Below are 20,906 nucleotides of genomic sequence, written 5' to 3' on the forward strand. Positions count from 1 at the left end.
ACTTATATCTTATCGTGGATGAGAATGCTGATCAATCAGAATGTTGAGACGTTCCTATGGGTATCATGATATCAACTTCAATATTCATTGTCTATGATGACTGAATCCAGATATCTAATCTAATCCACGGAATTCAAATGGGTTCTTTGAGAGATCTTGATGATGGTCTGGTCGGGATTTAGTGAATTCAGGTCCTCTATCCTCTATCCTCTTACTCTATCCTCTTACTCCATCCTCTTACTCTATCCTCCATCCTCTGTACTTTACACTCCATACACATTGTTTCTCCATCTCCCAAGGTTCCCTTCACCTACTCTGTCCACCATCACAGTCAAGAGCAAAGATTATGCTCAAACAAATCCAATCTCCGTCGGATGCTCGGATTCTTCCCATTTTCCGCCTTGATCGTTAAAAGATGACAACAACAGCCTTGGTGAACGGACGAATAACGGAAGATAATGCGGAAAATCTATGAAAGATTCAAATTTTTCCTTCGTTTTGACCTTTTTTTTTTTAAAAAAAACCTCAGATTATACTCGTATACCGGTATTGAAACGGCTCTATTGTATCAAAAATAATCCTTTCACTACTAATAACTCGGAGTTACGAGGTTGAATTGGATTAGTCATAACCAAAAAAAGTTTGTTTTCTTACCAACAATTGACATCAATTATCGATTACTCATAACTTATCGCATAACCTTATTGGTATGACGAGACGTCCGACGGACCCGCCCAAAAAGCCGAATCCTATGCGAAAGTACGAGACATTATTATCATTGAGTTGTTACTTATAAAAATATAATACATTTTTCTTTTGCTTGAAATTTCTCTGCTTACTATTTCTAACTTTGAATTTTTCACTCTTCTTCTATTTCGGGGGGAAGCTTTCTTGAATATCTCATCAAATATGTCTTCAGGACCAGCTCATAGAGTTCAGTCAGCAGTGGTCGAATATGGATTTCCTCAAGGGCATCTCGGTCATCTTACAACAGAAGAAGAAGCGGCTTTAAATAACTTTAAAGTTGTTTGCGCAGAGAAGGGTTTGTACAAGCCTGGAAATGGAAGTAATGAACCTGCATCACACGAAGATGCTACACTTCTGTATGTTTCCGTTCAAGATTCTTTCTTAAGCGCTTACTGATGATTATCTTAGACGATTTCTCCGAGCGCGCCGGTTTATTGTATTGGATGCCCTTAAACAATTCTCGGATACAGAAGAATGGCGAAAAGAGAATGAATTAGATCAATTGTATGAAACTATCGATTTGGAACATTACGAAGAAACCCGCAGACTTGTAAAGTCCCCCATTCTCTACATTCATTGATACCCCTCCTAATTATCTTGATATAGTACCCACAATGGACAGGACGACGCGACCGACGTGGTATTCCTGTATACGTATTCGAAGTTTCATATTTGACTGGAAAACGCATGTCTGCATATGAGAAATCCGCCGTCGATACACATACGAAAACCAAACAAGATGGCAAAACCTCTGGAAAGTTATTGCGGTTATTTGCTCTATACGAAAACCTCACACGATTTGTTATGCCATTATGTACAGTTCTTACCGATCGAGATCATCCACGAACACCCATCACACAAAGTAACAATATTGTCGATATTTCTGGAGTTGGATTGAAACAATTTTGGAATTTGAGAGGGCATATGCAAGATGCAAGTACTTTGGCTACAGCTCATTATCCAGAAACTCTTGATCGCATTTTTGTAAGTTGTGCATTTTAGCTGTAATTTTGAGAAGTCACTAACTCATATTATAGATTATTGGTGCACCAAGTTTCTTTCCAACAGTTTGGGGTTGGATTAAAAAATGGTTTGATCCAATTACAACATCCAAAATCTTCATTCTCAGTCACAACGATGTCAAGTCAACTTTAGAAGCTTTTATTGAGCCTAGAAATATTCCCAAGAAATATGGCGGTGAATTAGAATTCGATTTTGGAGATATGCCTACTTTGGATCCGGCATTAGAAACAGTTACCACTTGGAATGGAGCTGGCTCATTTCCAGGAGGACCCATGTATTGGGTCAATACCAAAGATCAAGAATCTATTCAAGCAATCGCAGTTGGAAGTAGTGAAAAGAAGGAGAGAAGAGAGGAAGTTTGCACAGTCAAGAAAACTATCAAGGATAATGATAATATGGGAACAATCGCTACAGATGCAACCACCGAAACTCCATTACCCGTTCAATCAGAAACACTCGAAGTACCCAGCGCAACACCTGCAGTCATAAATACTACTGTCGGAACTGAATCTCCTTTGAATCAAGGAATTCCAATAGCTGAACTTGCGATTGAAAATGGCGAAGTAGTCTCTAATTCAAGACCTGAATTGGAAACTTTTCACACAGCTCAAGATGGATTGAACAATTTATCCATTACCAGTCCCCCAGCAGACGAAGTCCTTGTAAATGGAACAACAGATTCTCCTCAAACCGCAACAATGGCAAATCAGGTCAACTCAAACCTCAACCATGATGGAGCAGGAGCAGGACCCGAACCAGTGGTAGCAGCGGGAGAATTGTCAAAAGCAACAACTCAACAGGAAAGTATTCATGATGAGGTACCAGCCTTACCTATGTCCCCTGTAGCGGGCTCAGTGGCTGGTGGTTCCGAAACTTCGAGTACACCGGGTTCGAGTGATAAGAAGGAGAAGAGGAAGAGTCTTCTGGGGGGTTTGAAGGGGAAATTAACGGGCCATCATTGAGGTGGAGTTTGAACGACGGGGGTTGGAGTGAGGGGTGAATGGGTAGCGAGGGAAAGGGGTATTTTCCCGCATGACAGGAATTTGAGAGAGTGTGGAATCTATGAGATGGGACGGGATGAAATTTTGACAGAGTGGAACTTATTGGTTGGGATGGGATGGGATGGATTGAGATGAGATAAGATGAGATCAGATGAGATGAGATGAAATACACACGGAAAGTAGATACTTAATACCTAATACTTATACGTACGTACGAGGTTTGGAGTTGGGAGATATATCATTGTTATTATTACTGATCTTGGTGGTTGGTTCATTTGCACGTGTGGTGAAGATGTACATTCAAGAAGTACCAGCGCGTTTTGTTTAGTATTAGAAGGGGAGGGGAGAGAAGAGCAGTGCATTATACACACAGCACAGCACAGGGCGTTAAATACCTATTACATTACGGGTTCGCATACACGGATCTTGAGGGAAAATGGGAAAGAAAAAGGAATTATCATATTCTTGCTGTTCATGAGTTGTGATTTTATTATTGGGTATCGTGATGCGGTGCGTTCTGTTGTGCTGCGATAGTTCTGTACTTCGTAAAATCATGATACTTCCTCTCTTCCTTCCCTTCCTTCCTGTACCTTGGATCCCATCAACATTGCCGTTCCGTTTCCTTCCATCTTATTTCCTTTTCTCTTCAATACCTTCCTTGACTTGACCTCTTCTCTCTCTTACCATAATTACATAAAATCCGCATCCCCATATCCCATAAATGGATTGGGTGGTCTTCCACCTCCACCTCTTTGAGGTCCATCACCCGGTCCCAAAGGATCATATCTTGCACCTGGCGGAGCATGCGGGTTGAATACACCTCTACCACCTCCTAATCTCTGTCCTTGTCCTGCAAATAACGGATTATCAAATGTAGGATGCATACCTCCAACTCCACCTAATCCTCTAGCTCCTGCTCCGCCTGTAAAAGAACCGGGGAAAGGATCGTTAGGTCCCAAACCTGCAGGATGTAAATCATCGTGACCGATATTGAAAGGAGAAATAGTTCCCTGAGGATTATAACGTCGAAGACGATTAAGATCCAATTCATCATCGAAACCAGGAGGAGGAAAATCTCCGGCTGGGATGGGACGACGTGGTGGATCGGCAAGGTGATCATTATATGGATATGGACGAGCGGGTGCTGGAAGACCTGGATCGGTTGTGGGATTTGGTGGAGGATTTCGTCGAGCTTGTGTTTCTTCTCTTTCATCGTGAGCCCGGGAGGCTTCACCTGCGCCCTCACCTGCCCTCCCACCTGCACTTTGTTGTGAATCTTCATATCCTTCTTTTTGTAAAGATGGAATGAGTCTTTGAATAATACTTATTTTGAAGAGGGAAGCAAGATCTGCGATTCGGGGAGGAGAGACAAATATCTCTTTCAACCTTGATTTAAGACTTGAACGATCTTCTTGATCATTTATAAAAGGAATTCGTAAAGGAAGCGCGGAGGTGGAAACGTAATCTCGGGCTGTGATTTCGAGACGGGTAATTTTCTCATCTCCAAGTCCTATTCCTCGGATTTCGGCCTTGCCACCTAGTCGGTCGATCTTGACGACGTATTGCATAGAGGATTGAGAGTGAGCGTAGAGGAATGAGTGGGATCCAAAGGAAGAATTCCATTTTGATGATAATCTAGGAGCAAGCTGTTCGCATTCGGTTTCTGGTGGTTTTGTCAATATTTGTACTTTGAGCAAGGACTTTTACTGGAAGAGACTAACTATTCTCTTGACCTTCTGCGAATCCGATGAGTCGAAATCCAACTGCGATCATACATGCGTGAGAGAATAGGGCGATGGCTTCATATGAACTACTGATGTCGGAATCGGTATCGTCTTTTTGATGAGTAGGTAAAGCTTCTGCCATATGATGTAGAATGGAATCTGGACTGAGTGGATTATTTGCCATTTTGGCGGATGAGGTTGTATTGATTGTTTGCGATTATTTTGATGTATTGATGTCTCTTCTTGTCGATAATCTGATGTAATGTAAAGTAATGTGATGTATTGAACCTTTGAAGTGAAGACTGATAGAAAGTACAAATGAATTAGTTTAATTGTATGAGGAAACAAACGGAATGCGGGGGTGCATGGCGAAGTCAAGCTACTGCCTGAAGCTATCAACCCATGTTATGTTTAGTGACGTTTAATAAGTGGCGGCATACCCCGTCAAACTCCGCTTTATACGATAACACAGTCTGCTCAAGCCTCAGGGTCACTCTTGCTAAAAGAGAACTAGGTACTTTGTACAGGGTCTAGAACATGTAAAACTTCAACGACGCCAGTAACGCCAGTATCATTCTTTGCACAACTTTCTTCTATGGCTTTCAATTGTATCAAATAATCTTCGTATCGTTTTCGATTCCATACATCTCTGCGTCAATTGCTCTCGGGGCTATTTAATTGAGCTTTGAGCTTTGAGCTATGAGCAATGGATTCAACTGAATCTTTATTCGAGGGACAGAAATTGGTGAAGTTACCAACGATTGTTCACGATGACCCTTTTGTCAAAGTGGTAAAGACTTTATCAATGTATGTGCGCTGTATGTACGCTGAAATTCGGCATGCTATGATATCCATCTAACGTTTACTGCTCTACTAGATACTTTGTCGATGAAATCGTTCTTCCTTCAACCTTTGAACAATTACGAACTACATCTGCGGGCAATAAAATTCGAATACTTGTTGAACATCTCGTCGGAAATGTTACGAATCCCGCCATTATCAATGCAATCTTGTCAGTAGTAGCAAATCATTATTCATCAAGAATCCCGTAATAACTCAGATCATTCAGAACACTCAAGTGGCATTTTCAAACTCTCGATTTGGAGGACGATCGCGGAATCAATGAAACTCGAGCAAGCGCGTGTGAAATAGTGGCATGGAGATTCCTAAGTCGTGTATCGGAAAGAGATGCTGTCGATTTTTGCTTATACGAATTACCTTCACCCACTCTTCAAAGATCAACAGATGGTGCAGTAGAAGAACCAGAGGAAAGTCAAGCTACGGAACATTCGACTTTATTACCACAATTCAGAGAGCGGGATTCTCCTCCTAGTACAAGACCACCTAGTCGGAATAAAAAGACTGAACTCTTACGGTCTATTTCACATATGGGATCATTCTTTACGCATGATGATATGGATGATGATGAGGATGATCCAACATCTTCGTTTACGGGATTGAATGCTCTTGAGATAGCAGCGGTAGCTGATTCCAAGAAGTTTCTCGCTCAAAGAATTGTTCAAAAGATTATAACTGGTATTTGGAAAGGAGATATAACGTTTTGGGAAAGTTTGAGTGAACATACCCAAAAGAAAGCTCAATTTTATAATAGGAAGAAGTCGGACCCCTTTTCGAGATTGAGAGTACCAAGATATATTAAAGCTTTTGAAGTTTTATTCTTTGCTTCTTTCTTATTTCTATACTATGCAGTTCTTGTTCAACGGAATCCGTAAGTCCTTCTGTCTTGTCTACCCCTCCAATGTCTAACATCTTTCCAGACATTACATTACGCCCCTTGAAATTGTTCTCTATGTATGGTTTGCTGCTTTTGCATATGATGAACTTGGAGAATTCATAGATGCGGGCTCGATTTTCTATGCGGTTGATATATGGAATTCTTGTGATTTGATGATTATCTTAATAGGAGCTGCTTTCCTACTCACTCGTTCGTACTCCTTGGTCTTGGTCGAATACCTGGAAAGTATCCAACATAACATTTACTAGGTGTAATTGGCTTGACAAAGGATAACCCTGAGACTATTGACATGGCTTTCGATATTCTGTCTCTAGAAGCACTGTTTTTGGTACCCAGGTAAGTGTTGTGATGGATCATTCAGAAACAGGACTGACATTACTTCAGAATATGTTCACTTCTTAGTCTCCATCCATATTTCGGAACTTTGATCCCTTGTCTGAAGCAGATGTCTTCTGATTTCATGAAATTTCTACTTATCACAGGAATTCTCTACCTTGGTTTCCTAACAACCTTTACCCTCCTCGCCCGCGATTCGTTCACCTTAGGCGAAATGTCTTGGGTTCTTATCAAAGTGTTTTTTGGATCTTCATACCTCGGTTTTGATATAATGAATCAAATTTCTCCTCAACTCGGTCCTCCGCTTATGCTCATTTTCGTCTGCATGACCAACATTTTGCTGATCACCTCTTTAATATCAATTTTGAGCGACAGCTTCTCCAGAGTCTATTCGCATGCAAGAGAAGAGTATCTGTTTGTATACTCGATTTACGTGCTTGAGGCCTCAACATCGAATCGACTTACACACTTTTACCCACCACTAAATCTTATCCCTCTCATCCTCATCCGACCTCTTAGACTCTTTATGAGTTCTTCTACATTAAGGAGAACTCGTATTGGGCTATTGAAAGCAACACATGCGCCAATTGTACTTGCAATTAAGATTTTCGAAGGTGTTAATGAACACATACAAGATCCATCATCTTTCCCCCGCACACCAATTGCTACCGTACCATCTACACCTCGTAGTGGAGCTGGTGGAACGACAAGTATGAGTGGAGAACCAGCTTATAAAGGAAAAGCTAAGAAGAAATTCTTGACAAGTAGGACGGGTACAAATCATTCTTTGCATTTTATGGATGGACCGGGTATCGGAGATGGAGAAGCGAGTCCACTTGTTAGTGGGAAGTGGGAAGGGGGTATTAGGGGGATAAAGGAAGGATGTCCTTCTGATATGGGCAATTGTGGACATGTGAATGGAAAAGGAAATGGAAAATTTAACAAGAAATTGACGTTTGAGGCAGAAGATAGTGGATTGGGAGGAGAGGATGATGCAGCACGAAGAATACAAAGGATGGAAGAAGAAGCGAGAACAAGCGAGAGAGAAAGAAGATTAGAAAATAAAGTTGATGAATTGGGGAAGAGGATAGAGGAATTAACGAGATTGTTTATGGCGGACAAGGGATTGGGTGGGGATGATGAGATGTAGATTGATGGGTAACTTTAGAGATCAAGATGATGGTTGGTTCTGGGTGGGGTGGGGGGTGTGCATAGCGGGGTTTGTAATCTTATAATATTCAAGAAGAAGGGTTTAGATTGTATAAATGAAAATGAATAGTTGAGTGGTACATACATACCTAGGTATTTTCACAAAGACAAGGGAAGAGAGAGGACGCAAATGGTAGAATTACACTAGGCTAGGCTAGGCTAGGCTTAATGTTCGATAGAACGTATGGTTGTAGTGTACGTATACATATGCGTATATGCGTATAGAAAATACTTAAAGGTAACACAAGTATCGAGCTTCTTACCCATAACATATTTAATAAATTGTTATTCATGATACATAGTAACTACCACCAGTGGGTGGCGTGCATAGAGTGACAGGAAATTGGGATTAGAATAGCTTTTAAACGAGCCATGAACCCCGACTCTAGCATTTAGGAATTGGTAAATAATGACGAGTAATCGAAGTCAATTAATCTATATTATATAAAAAAGGACCTTCACCTGGTATATCAGCGGGTTTAATAAAAGGTAAGAAGACCCTCGGCCTTTAAGATTAGCTATACTACGGTTTTGAATATTAATATAATTTTTGTTTCTAAATCATTATATATCGGAACCTCGAGCGTAGCGAGAAAAGGGGGTTTGGGGGCTGGTTAGGTAGGCAGGGATAGACGGCGGACAAGGGTGGATAGGGGAGGGAAAAGGAACCATATCTTAATCTAATATTTATTAGAATATCTATCAAAAATTATCAGAAAATTGATAACGTCCTGTGCATCAACTTTTCAATATTAGTATCGATTTTATCTTCAGGTTCTTACATATGAAAACCTCGAGCGTAGCGAGCAATGGGGGTTTGGGGGCTAGCCCCCATTAAATAGCATGAAAATCATATATATATTGTTCCTAATATACCATTCGAACCAGTCACATATATTTAAGCATAGACAACATCTCTACAAGAAGCACAAGCCCACATACCCGACCTATGACCAAAATTTCTCTTATCACACCCATTACATTTCAACAAACCTTTTCTCAACAACCAATTCTTGACCGCTACAGCTCTTGCCGTTACATCCATAATAGCCTCATCCCGATGATTATTACATAACCATGACTTTCTCATCTGAGATGTACATGTACAGTATTCTTTCTTGAAACCTGCAACTGCTCTCCCTCCACTTGTTCGTGGCCTTTGCTCAGCCGCACATACGCCACAATAATATAATTTGGTGTATTCGATGAGTGTTGATTGTTTATCTGCCACTCGAACATTTTGATCTTTGTGACAAGATACACAAGTATGCCAATCACCTCCTTCAATACCATGTTGAAGATAATCGCAATGTTTTGCGGGAGATTTGAAACAAATATCGACCCCGATGAGTTCATCGCAGTGTTTGTTTTTGAGAATTCCTTTCAAATTTTGTTTCCAATCTTGTCGATAATCGGATAGAGGATGGATTTGAAGTCTTGGATCGGGATCTGGTTTTTCTTGATTGGCTACTTCGAGTCCAGATCGATTTTCTTCGACTGAATTTAGAACATCGTCTAAATCCAACATTTCTACATCAGGATTTTCAACACAATATTCAGGTGGAATCTTGGGTGTACTGAAATCTAGCCCTTCTCCGCCAAAAGTCATCGCAGCATAATGTGCCACATCTCCAAATGGTTCGGATGAAAATTCTGGTCCTTCTGGTGCAAGACTGTTATATGATGCATCTTGTTCCGTAACTGTAGCGACCCGATTATAAGGTGGACCATCTGGATCAGGTTTATATGGTTCCATGGCTGGATGCTCATTTTCTGCATTTTGCGAGAAGAAATTGTTTTGGTGCCCAGCTTCGAATGAATCCATGATGACTTGTGAACTATGATTCATCATAGGACCTAAATCCATATCTTCAATCGCTTGATCTGCTTCTTCGACATTCGAAGCCAATTTATCCCATTCAGTATTAACATCGTTGTATCCTCTTCCCGTTACTGAAAGATCAAAATCAAATTCATCATCAGCACGTTGTAAGATACCTCCTGTCCCTTGATAATCTCGTTCCCTGTATTTTGAAAAGTAAGAGACGGAACTACACATATCGATTGTTCCATTCAGTCTACACGTTCCGCAAGGACGTTCTCCATCACAAGGTCGAGATTGATCTTTACAAGGTAAACATTGGATACTAGCAGCATTCTCCAGTTCGGGACTGGCGCTTCTTCGTCGACGTCTCTGAGGAGAACGGCGTGAACTTTGATTAAACGTAGTTCTTTTCTTTCGCGAAAGCCTCGCTTTCTCTTGGGGCGAGATTGGCTCTTCATCCTCTTCATCTTCATCATCTTCATCTTCATCTAGGTCCATCGCTGAAGCCGAAAATAGACTAGGCATTTTTTTAGGACCAGGTCTCTGTGTTTTCAATTTCCATGCCGGTTTAGGCGCATTCGGATCTTCCAAATCCCGAGTTATTTCGCATACAATCCCGCGTTGCTTACAGCGATCGCAAGGTCGAGGTGATCCTGCTACTAATGTACATGGTTTTCTCATGTGTATACAATATAAACAACGTTTGATTCTTGGTGCGAATCTTGATCGTTTAGCTGTATATTCTTCTACAGCTCCACCTGGAGTTTCACCTGGTGTTCCACTTGCAGCCCCGCTTCCAGTTTTGCCCGTAAGATTAGCACGAGGTAATTGACAATCTGCTCCACTTTCTCTACAGCGTTTACAGGGTCGAGGTGATCCTCCTACTAAAGAACACAATTGCCTCATATGTTGACAACGTAAACAGCGTTTGCTCTTTGGACCCGGAGCTGCAAGCATCCCAGTTCTATCTCTAGAAGGCATAGCTGGAAGATCCTCATCACTACTATCCTCTGGTAATTCCGGTGTGGTAGGTCTTGGTTGATTATCTCTCTCTGCAATCCTTCTCGCAATTAATAGAGCTGTCCTTCTCCTCCTCGCATTTTCTAATTGTCGACATGCTTTTTCAGCTCGATATTGTGTCGCGTATTCCGAATCGAAATTCTTATGTGTATGATCCATTTTATTTTTATGAACTTCCTTATCTTTCTCCCATTGAGTTTTAACTTTTCGACGAGCAGCCAATCGAGCTTTAAATTGTTCAGGAGTATCACCCCCTTGTTTTGCCGTCGTTGGGAATGAATATGGACGTTTTCTCAATTCTGAAGGTTCTATTCCAATTGCTTTTCGAGAAGTGACGACGCGTGCTCGCCAAGCAGTCAAGGACTCTCCTTGTCGTTGGGGTCCCTCATCGATCGCTTCGATATTGGCGGCAATTTCACTTAACCAGGGGGAATAAGTACCCGTTTCGAGTTGTTCGACGATGAAGGGATCGAAATCTCCATCTGGTCCGGCGGAATAGGCTCTTGTATCTCTCCAAGTAGGTGGACCTGGTGGTCGGGGAACTCCTTGTTGTTCCCATACCGTAATTCCTGGTGGTACTGGGAGATATAATTGTTGATACGTGGGACCTTTTGGGATCCTTGGGGCATGTATACCATGTCCATAAGTTGCATTCTGTATATCCGTTTGTTGATGGCGCTGCTGTTGTGGTTGATGATATTGCTGTTGTGGTTGGTGGTATTGCTGCTGTGCTTGATGGTATTGCTGTTGTGCTTGATGGTGGTGGTATTGCTGTTGTCGTTGATGGAACTGTTGATATTCTGTCTGAGGAGAATACCCCCCAGGACCCCTAGGAGCTCCCATCTGACCTCCATAGCCTGTATACTGCGGCATGATTCTCTGTAGTCCTCTTTGCTCTTGCATCGTTGGTGGATTTCCACTTCTCCAATCTCTTGCTTCACTTTCAAAAAGTTGACCCAACGGAATATCCGTCGGTTGAGGTCCTTGCCAATGCATTTCCCTCTGCGGAACAACCGGTTGTCGTACCATTGGCGCCATGGCATCCATTCCCCCAATAAGATCCCACGGATCAATCGTCGCTTCCACCACTTGATCCTGATCCGGCACATTAAGCCACGGAGAAGTATACTCCCCTTCCAAATGTTGGAATTGATGACTCGCACCCCCCGTCAAGGGATCCCGTCCCGTTCTCCACGCAGCGAGATTATCTTGATCCCAAGGAGGTTGACCACCGCGCCAACCTCCAGCGGGAACAAACATAGGAGTCGCCGAGCGGAAATTATGTTCGGGGCGGTTCATTACATTGCCGAGTCCGGGATTGAGAGGATCACCGGCGGGATGCGGATCGGGACCTGGGGGAATTACACCATAACCTTGTCCGTGACCATGTCCGTGACCAAAGCCAGTCATACTTAATTGATATTAACCGTAAAAGTGGGGTGATGGGGATAAGTTGACAATGGAATTATAATTGAAGCGCGAGTTAATGAACAAGATATGACAGATAGATAATCATACAATACGAGAAAATAATTTCAACGGCGCCGTGAATCTTGAGCATAAACGTGCGCTGTACCTTGAACATGAATTTTCTTTGCACGACTGGAATCGAACTTCAAACATCTTGTTTGTGCGCATGATTGAGAGCGAGAGTTATAGGATTGAAGTTCTTTGTGGACTGATAAAGAGGTGAGGGGGGGTATTGTCTAGAGATGAGAGGTTGAATATGTGAGATAAAGGGGGAGGAATTGGAGTTGAAGGGTTGTGAATATTGAGGAGAGAATTCTTTGTGGGAAGAGATGAGGATTGGCTGTTTGCGGGGGAATTATTAAGCGAGGGTGATAAAGGAGTTTTTTTGATGATTGGGAGAGAGGGTATTATGGTTCTGTCATGTAGATGCAATTTGATGAGTTGAATTTCCGTATTAATTGAGATTTAGAAGGAGATTCTTATTCGATTATTCCTAATTGTTCAAGAACAAATCTCGACAAGCATTTTGAAATGGGAAAGAATAAATCATTTTTTGTCCAAGAACCTAGCCTCCAACAATCAAAAACCCGAACAAACAATTCATGAATAAATTCTTTGGGAACAACTTCGAATCAATAGAGAATTGCATAAATGGGGGTAAATATAAGAAATCTTATCGCAAAATTGACTTCATGATGAGCCAAGTATACTGGTCAAAATTACAAAATGGCCCTTGAAAAATCAACGCATACAACAAGTCATCACACCAACAATAAACGACATCAACACACACAAAATACTAATTAAACTGGCCAATTCCGATATCAGAAAAAACGTGTATTCATACAAGTCGATAACTAAATAAAATCCATCATGTTATCATTCACTGATAGATCAAGTACACCTCAATCAAACCCCATTAACTCCAACCCTAGTGACTACCCTATATGACACGCTCAAATAGTTCCCAGAAAAGAAAGAAGAGGAAGGAAAAAAGAGAAGGATCACGAGATCCTTATACGCTTGTAAATCTAATATTTTCAATCCATTCAACTCATTTTAATCCCTACGACTCATTCGTCTCCCACCAAATGATAATGAAGTAGGACTAGTAGGCGTATTAGATCTTACTGTAGGTGGAAGACCCAATTTGACTTCCCCTACTCGTCTTAAAAGTCCTTGTAACGCCAATCTAATTTCTACTCCCATATCCCTAGAAAGTAAATCCACTGCCAATGGATAAAATACTTCAACATACTTCTCAAATCCTTCTCGTGGGAAATTCATGTAACCTTCTAACACATCTACAACAACCGGTCGCCAAGCAATTATATTTCTTTGTTGACTTTCTTCTTCGAGTTGGGTAAAACCACGAATGATATCAGCACAAAGAGGTACTAAAGCTTGTTCTGTATCTGCTCGGTTTCGTTTTCGCTCTTCACCTTCGTCATGGTACATTCTAAGAAGAATAGAAACATATGTAGCTGCACTACCAGATTCTTGCTTTAACAAGTTAGGTGGTTGTTTCATGAATCCTTCACGCCATAAACGCATTCGTAATTCTTTGTTCTCATTGAATCTTTTGGCGAATAAGAAAGATTTCTTGAGTAGAGCCATCAACCTGAGAAGTTCCGGACTAGGAATTTGAGCATAAACTGTATCGTTGGAAAAAAGCTCATTGACAGTTTCGATCATCAAAAGTTGTAAAACACATTTAGTAATGATTTTATTAAAAAAGCGTCGACGAGCTGCAGTGACGACTATAGGTTGTTGTTGTAGACCTGATTGTGGCTTATAGTCCTCTAACTCTGGAGTTTGAGCTACAGGTGTTTGACCTTCTGGTTCAGCAATGCTCTCTGCATCCGAGGTTGCACCACCATTTGTACCATTGATCTTTAAAGATTGACCATCATCAATATCTTCAATTGGTGCCGAGGAACTCTCCATAGAACCTCCTGCAGCAGATGATGTTGCAGCAGTGAATAATTGGAATGCAGTTGTCCTATCGAATAACTCTACAAATGCTCCAACTATTTTTGACCAATGTTGAGGCTTGAATTTGGTGACATTTTGCAAAATTAATTGCTGTAAACAGTTGCTACCAATTCGAGCAATTGTATCATTCTCTTGACATATGCACAGAGCAAGCAAATCGAGGAATCTATCCAACATATATTCAAGTGATTCGAAATAGTGAGTGAATAATGTGATCATATTTCGAAGAGCTTGAATCATTGTAGTTGACAACCACACAGATAATTCCTCATGATTGACAACATTGGACATCTCGGATTTGGATTTGAGAACCATAAAGATAGGATAAAGTAATTGTCTCCACAAGATGTCCCAGAAATCTGAAGGGAAGTCACCTCCATATTTGATCAATGAATCGAATAAGTAATTGAGAGCATTCGAGCGAACTTCCAAATCTTCTCCTGTCATAAGAACATCGTGAAAAGCGAATAAAACAGGAAACCAGAATGCTTCTTCCTGCGTTGTACGACTTATAGGATTTGTGGTGGTATCTGGAGTTTTTATTGAACCATCCGAATTCGCGTTCGATTTGTGAGATAAAGGACATTCCGGTGTCTTCAACATCTTGGGAATAATTGATTTCAATGCTTCCATAGCTTGTAAACCCTTCTTCTGGAACTTCATATTCTTCGAAAATTCAGTTAAGCAAACAATCAAGTCTGCAAATGCGCCTTGGGAAATAACAACACCAAATCGAGTTTTGTAAACTTGGTTAACGTTTTCGAATGCAAGATTGACGATGCTCTCATATGGTTCTCGAGCTGCGACAGTGAATACTCCGAACATTGTTCTCCATCCAGATCGAATATTCTCTCCACGGGCTTGAATCATTTGTATGAGACAACGCAAAGCCATATCCTTTACAGATACAACATTTGAGTTTGACATTACATGTTCGAAAGGTTTCAAGAAGTCTTTTTGAAATTTGAATCCAGGCAATTCTTCAATCTCCATAAATCGCATTGACAGTTGACGTAAAGAATCCAAAGCAAAGAACACCACAGCGGTATTGTTATGACACCCAACCCGATTGAAATGCTCACCTAGAACAGCCCAAATATTGGCCCATTCGAATCTTACACGAAGCATATTGTAGTAACTGATTTCCACAAGCTTTTGAAGACTGTATGTCCTTGGAGATTCGTTGGAACCCGAGATCTTAATTTCATCCCAACTGACATCACACAAAGCTGTGACAAAGTGAACAATGGCTTCACCAGAAAGATTCGCCGTATTTGTGAAAATTCTATCCACTCCCTTGATCACTTCATCAGACCTACTTTCCATTGCGATTTCGGTTGAATAAATAGTACTCTGGGTGTTCGTCCTTGGACGAGTTCGAGGTCTTTGAGAAGCGGTAGATTTTCTTGATGAAGTGGTATCTGATCGTGATGGAGCAACAATTCGAGCTTTTGAAACGTCTGGAATAGCCCCTTCATCAACTCCATCAGATATTAATTGTAAGCGATCCAATTGACTGATGCACATGAGAATATCTCGCCATGATCCTTTCAAAAGATTTCCTTCTGTTTGTGCTATTTCAAGAATGACTTTTAATGCTTCCACATTCTTTGCCATCATATCCTTAGGATTGTTGAGATTAGTCGAGTTCTTGAGGGCGGAAACGAAAGCTTCACGTGGAGTTTCTAGATCGAAAAGACATGCAATACGAATTGCTAATTTCATTCCTTCAATACATAACTTGATGATCTCGATGTTGTGTGAATTTTGCATTTGACCGGAAAGCCCGGAGAAGAATGACATCCAAGTTACCTCAAACATGGGGCCGACATGTTTGAATGAAGTAGCAGGAATGAATTTATCCTCAGATTTTGATGCATTCTTTCGTTGATTTCGGAAAAGGTTCTTGAATAATTGTTCAGATCTATGAGAGATCTCTTCAGATTGTTGCAAATACGCTTCACGCTGTAAGTCGCGTCCAACTGTAGCCAAAGCTTGTCCAAGACCTGCCGCAATACCACCCGTAGATTGTGGAGGAGCATTACCAGTAGCTGCAGCGGCTTCGCGCTCACTATTGAGTACAATTTCTTCCTTTTGAATTTCTTCGTAGATGCCGATAAGGTACTCATCAGGTAAACTTGCATTATCGTTAATACCACGATTATTCTTGATGAAATCTTCCTTAGTCATTCTCTTTGCAACTTTACTGCTGTGTTGATCTGTATTCAACATAATGACAGAGTAAGACAGAACGTAAGCAGTATCTGCATTAGCAAATGCATTCGGATTGCCAATAACATATCGATTTGCGAATTTTAACATGAAACGATCAATCTTTTGAGCTTCACCAGGAAGACGAAAGGATTGTAGAAATTGGCGTAGAGCATCCACGAATCGACGTTTAGTAAAGTCCATTGCATCCACAAATGCGTGCATAATCGCAATGTTTCGTTCATCTCCTTCACCCAAAAACTCTCCGATTTGCGCCTTATCCAATCTATCCTCTCGTAGTAAGAATTGTGCAATACATTCTGGTGTATCTTCCGCTATGAATTTGTCGGCGAGTAAAAGCTTGATGCCTTTCTTTGGTTTGAAGTTGAATTGCTTGATGGCATTTGTCATTGCGGTCTTTCTTTGCTTCTCCTTTTCCAGTTGTTCAGGGTCATCATCCATGACAGGCGTTGAAGGCATTGGTGTATTTTCACCAGTGATTCTTGTTGAACTATCGTTTCCAGGTTCCAGGGATTCCCTAACATCGGCGGAGCCTCTGATATCATTTTCTGGGCCACTAGTAACATCAGCTATCCCTTGCTGTGACCAATTCACCAGTGATCTCAGTGTCTCCACGAGACAATCCATAGCTTGTCGCTTCACAATGTACTCTTTTGGAATTTCGGTCTCTCCATTTTCGGTATGGCTACTCAAATGTGCTGTAGAAAGAGGCGGGGGAAGCGTCCCTCGAGATTGCCAATCACCACCTGAGCGATTACTGTTCTTCTCTTCATATTGTTGTTGGGCAAGAGGGCTTACCATAACAGCAGCACTCGCCGCTTTTGACAAGTCTTCAATCAAAGTCTGGAACATATTATCAACATTTCGATCGCAATCGTAATTCAAATATGTCTCAACAAGCGCACGAGGATCAGCGCAAAAACGATGAAGGATGCCCATGAAATGAAGTTTTTGAGTAACATGCGCGTTTCGTCTTTCTAGAAGAGCTAGATAAATCTCATTTAAAAAGACTTCAATTTCTTTCTGTGAGATAGTTAGTTAAAAGATCAGAATAATCCATCAATCTATACAAACCTTGAAAGGAGCTCTCATAAATTTTAGCATTAACCAAAAAATTTCACAACAAATTTCGAAAACTTTATCAGCAGAGCTGGCGCCATTTCGAGTAATGCTAAGACATAGGTAAAATTTAATGGCTTGTAAAAAGCCGGTAGGCTCATTGCTCTTGCTGTTGGTAATCGTACACAATGGAGAAGTGAAGACGAGCATATTATTATTGAGTAACATGTGAATGAGGTGAAGAGAAATTAACTTTGAGCGCATTGCTTGGCCTTTTACATCGAATAATTGATCCGGTGGAAGAATTTTGGTACTGAGATTGCAAAAGGACCTGAAAACCAAATATGCATCCCTGATATAAACCTCATCTTCCATATCCTCGGATTCTATACTATCATCAGTACCACTGTCCGGAGCGGTTTGTTCTGATACTGAACGAGGTGAAGCTTTCGCAGGCTTGACTTGTGTAACCATAGTTGGCCCTTCTCCCATTTGTGAATCGTCGAAACTTTTTCGGTGCTCCAGATCTTTGAGTGTGAGTTTTGGCGCATCACCATTGGAAGGTTCATCTGCAGCCGCAGTTTCATTAGTTGCTTCCTCTCCCTCGCTGCTTCGAGGTACTCCATTTAACGACTCTTGTGCATCGACCGTGAATGAACTAGTATTTTCGGCATTTTTGTCTAATTTCAAAAGGTTCAATCTGGCCTCCTTCATATGTATCCTTGTCTTGACTCTCTCAAAAACTGTCCCGACCATTTGTGTCAATGTCCCTTGCGCAACCTGTTGATTCGGACTACTTTTCGAAAGTAGGAAGACATTGTAAACCTGTCGCACTGCCTTTAATAAGCCCGCACCGTGAACCACGATTTTATCATTTAAAACTGCTGCCAATAATGATTTCACAATCTGTAGTTGAATTTCGACTGGCGTAGTTTCTCCCTGAAAACAATCGCATATTGTATCTATCGCTCGTTCGATTAATGGCGCACGATCTGCTTCTCGATCTGCGTTTGGTGACGAAGGAACTGAGAAGTAAGAATAGCTGATAAGTTTCCCAATACAATCTAATGCCGTCGTTGTCAATGGAATACTTCCGGATCGTGTAGCTTGTTGTAACGGATCGAAAATGATTTCGGGATCAGGTAATTGAGGTTCATGTTCTTTGATATCCTTCAAAGCTTTCTCAACTGCTTCCCCTAATCCTTTTCTTTTCTGGGCTTCTTTTGAATTATGTATAGCTTCCAGAGCCGAAATCACAAAGACGATGGAGCTCATGGTGGTCGATCGATTGCGCCAACTTCCATCCGTAGGTAGGAGTGTGGTATCCTATTCTTTAAAGAGAAAGAAGAAAAGAAGATCCCATGAAATGCAATTCCCTCACACTTTGGTTAAAATCTATGAAATTAGTAATTCCCTTGTATCGGTATCTGAGGGTTGTATTTCGAGGGGGGAAAGAGAACGGGTCATAATCACCAATTTCTTTCCCGATGAACCCTTGGCTGCCACATTAATAACACCTTTAGCACATATCTGGTCCGCCCATTTCATTGGAAACATGAATCCCTGTCTATTCAAAATCCATTGAGCGCTTAAAAGCCAATCAAATCCTCAGACCTTCTCATCCGCGCTTAGTCACCAATAGGACTCTCAACGGTGGAATAATCTACGCCTACTCTACCACTATACTCCTTTTGTACTAATCCCAAGGAGCTCCGGTCTGCCAACGGAACTCAACCTACGAGGTTTTCCGATATTCAACAGAACAATTTAAATCTGTGTTTTTGTCGCGAATAACTTCCTCCCACTCCACCCCAAACATTTACCACTCACCTTCCCGCCCTAATCCTACAATATCGGGTTCTACATATCCAAGACTTTTATTTGTCTGGATACTGATTAGGGTTCTCTTCACTCCTTTAACTTTAGTGCTTTCGTTCTTCTTTTCCGCTAGATATTCCCATCAAGATGTTTTCCGCAGTGTTGAGAAAGCGTGCCCTTCAATCACCATCTCTGCCATATCAATTAGCAAGATGTTATGCCTCAAAATCTTTCCCTCCCCATACCGTAGTCACTATGCCAGCTTTATCGCCAACCATGACTTCTGGTAACATTGGATCGTGGCAAAAGAAGCCTGGAGATGCAATTGTGCCTGGTGATGTATTGGTAGAGATTGAGACCGATAAGGCGCAAATGGACTTTGAATTCCAAGAGGAAGGTGTTTTGGCTGCCATCTTGAAGCAATCTGGAGAGAAGGATGTTGCTGTTGGAAATGTTTGTACTACTTCAAGCTGTAAAAAGGTTAGAGTGCTGACGGGAAAATAGCCAATTGCTGTTATGGTTGGAGAAGGAGAGGATACATCGGCGTTCGCGGATTTCACACTCGCAGATGCTGGAGGAGAGAAAGCTGCACCACCACCACCAAAGGAGGAAGCCAGTCAATCTTCCGAGAAATCTGATACACAATCTGGAACTGCTCCCCCGCCCCCAACCGAATCGACCCCAGCTCCGGAGGAATCCGCTCCAAGTGGTGGAAGATTACAACCTGCTATGGATAGAGCAATCAATGCTAGCTCTGCAGCTATTAAATTGGCAATTGAGACCGGTGTTAAGATTACTGGTGTCAAGGGTACTGGACTCGGTGGACAAGTTACTGAGGCTGATGTCAAGAAGGCTTCTTCTGAAGCTTCAAGCAGTGGCGCACCAGCTGCTGCTACTGCTAGCTATGTCGACACTCCTATCACATCTATGCGTAAGACTATCGCCAACCGTCTTACTGAGTCGGTGAACCAAAACCCACACTACTTCGTCGCCTCTACTGTTTCCGTTACCAAGCTCATTAAGCTCCGCACAGCTCTTAATGCTTCCGGAGAAGGGAAGTACAAGCTCTCAATCAATGATTTCTTGATTAAGGCATGTGCTATTGCATGCAAGAAGGTCCCAGCTGTCAACTCAAGCTGGAGAGATGGTTTCATCCGCCAATTTAACAACGTTGATGTCAGCGTAAGTTCTTTTTCTCCTACAAGTTTACTATAATTTACTAAATTTTATTCTCAGGTTGCTGTTGCCACTCCAGTTGGTCTCATGACCCCAATTGTCAAGAACGTCGAAGGACTCGGTCTCGAATCCATTTCAGCACAAGTCAAGGACCTTGGCAAACGAGCTCGTGATGGTAAACTCAAGCCAGATGAATACCAAGGTGGAACTTTCACCATTAGCAACATGGGAATGAACAACGCTATCGATCGATTCACTGCAGTCATCAACCCACCTCAAGCCGCTATTCTCGCCGTAGGAACCACTCAAAAGGCAGCTATCCAAGGCGCAGATGGAGGAATTGAATGGGATGATCAAATTACCGTTACTGGAAGCTTCGATCATAAGGTTGTTGATGGTGCCGTTGGTGGTGAATGGATGAAGGAGTTCAAGAAGGTTGTTGAAAATCCTTTGGAGTTGTTGCTATAGAATTGATGTGATGTGATATGATATGAATTCGGGGGCTAGGACAGGAT

The 20,906-nt window shown here is 41.6% G+C and overlaps 6 protein-coding genes across 6 annotated transcripts; 3 read left to right on the top strand and 3 right to left on the bottom strand.

Moving 5' to 3' along the window:
- Positions 1-909: 909 nt before the first annotated feature.
- EAF01_006265 (uncharacterized protein) lies at positions 910-2,732 on the top strand (the record flags this gene model as incomplete). Its single annotated transcript, XM_038914519.1, has 4 exons — positions 910-1,103; positions 1,156-1,297; positions 1,354-1,731; positions 1,785-2,732. 4 exons carry the CDS (start codon positions 910-912, stop codon positions 2,730-2,732), a joined length of 1,662 nt encoding a protein of 553 aa, XP_038769474.1.
- Positions 2,733-3,460: 728 nt separating this feature from the next.
- Positions 3,461-4,679, bottom strand: EAF01_006266 (uncharacterized protein; the record flags this gene model as incomplete). Its single annotated transcript, XM_038914520.1, has 2 exons — positions 3,461-4,434; positions 4,493-4,679. 2 exons carry the CDS (start codon positions 4,677-4,679, stop codon positions 3,461-3,463), a joined length of 1,161 nt encoding a protein of 386 aa, XP_038769475.1.
- A 522-nt stretch (positions 4,680-5,201) lies between these two features.
- EAF01_006267 (uncharacterized protein) lies at positions 5,202-7,737 on the top strand (the record flags this gene model as incomplete). The annotated part of the gene is made up of 6 exons (XM_038914521.1): positions 5,202-5,302; positions 5,373-5,507; positions 5,565-6,224; positions 6,274-6,440; positions 6,500-6,587; positions 6,636-7,737. The coding sequence occupies 6 exons, from the start codon at positions 5,202-5,204 to the stop codon at positions 7,735-7,737; spliced, it is 2,253 nt and encodes a 750-aa protein (XP_038769476.1).
- Positions 7,738-8,694: 957 nt separating this feature from the next.
- Positions 8,695-12,051, bottom strand: EAF01_006268 (uncharacterized protein; the record flags this gene model as incomplete). Its single annotated transcript, XM_038914522.1, has 1 exon — positions 8,695-12,051. One exon carries the CDS (start codon positions 12,049-12,051, stop codon positions 8,695-8,697), a length of 3,357 nt encoding a protein of 1,118 aa, XP_038769477.1.
- A 1,119-nt stretch (positions 12,052-13,170) lies between these two features.
- EAF01_006269 (uncharacterized protein) lies at positions 13,171-18,672 on the bottom strand (the record flags this gene model as incomplete). The annotated part of the gene is made up of 2 exons (XM_038914523.1): positions 13,171-17,361; positions 17,413-18,672. 2 exons carry the CDS (start codon positions 18,670-18,672, stop codon positions 13,171-13,173), a joined length of 5,451 nt encoding a protein of 1,816 aa, XP_038769478.1.
- Positions 18,673-19,362: 690 nt separating this feature from the next.
- On the top strand, positions 19,363-20,859 carry EAF01_006270 (uncharacterized protein; the record flags this gene model as incomplete). Its single annotated transcript, XM_038914524.1, has 3 exons — positions 19,363-19,668; positions 19,720-20,397; positions 20,452-20,859. The coding sequence occupies 3 exons, from the start codon at positions 19,363-19,365 to the stop codon at positions 20,857-20,859; spliced, it is 1,392 nt and encodes a 463-aa protein (XP_038769479.1).
- Positions 20,860-20,906: the final 47 nt, after the last annotated feature.

This window comes from Botrytis porri, assembly GCF_014898465.1.
Source record: "Botrytis porri strain MUCL 3234 chromosome Unknown BPOR_008, whole genome shotgun sequence".
Classification (NCBI taxonomy): Eukaryota; Fungi; Ascomycota; class Leotiomycetes; order Helotiales; family Sclerotiniaceae; genus Botrytis; species Botrytis porri.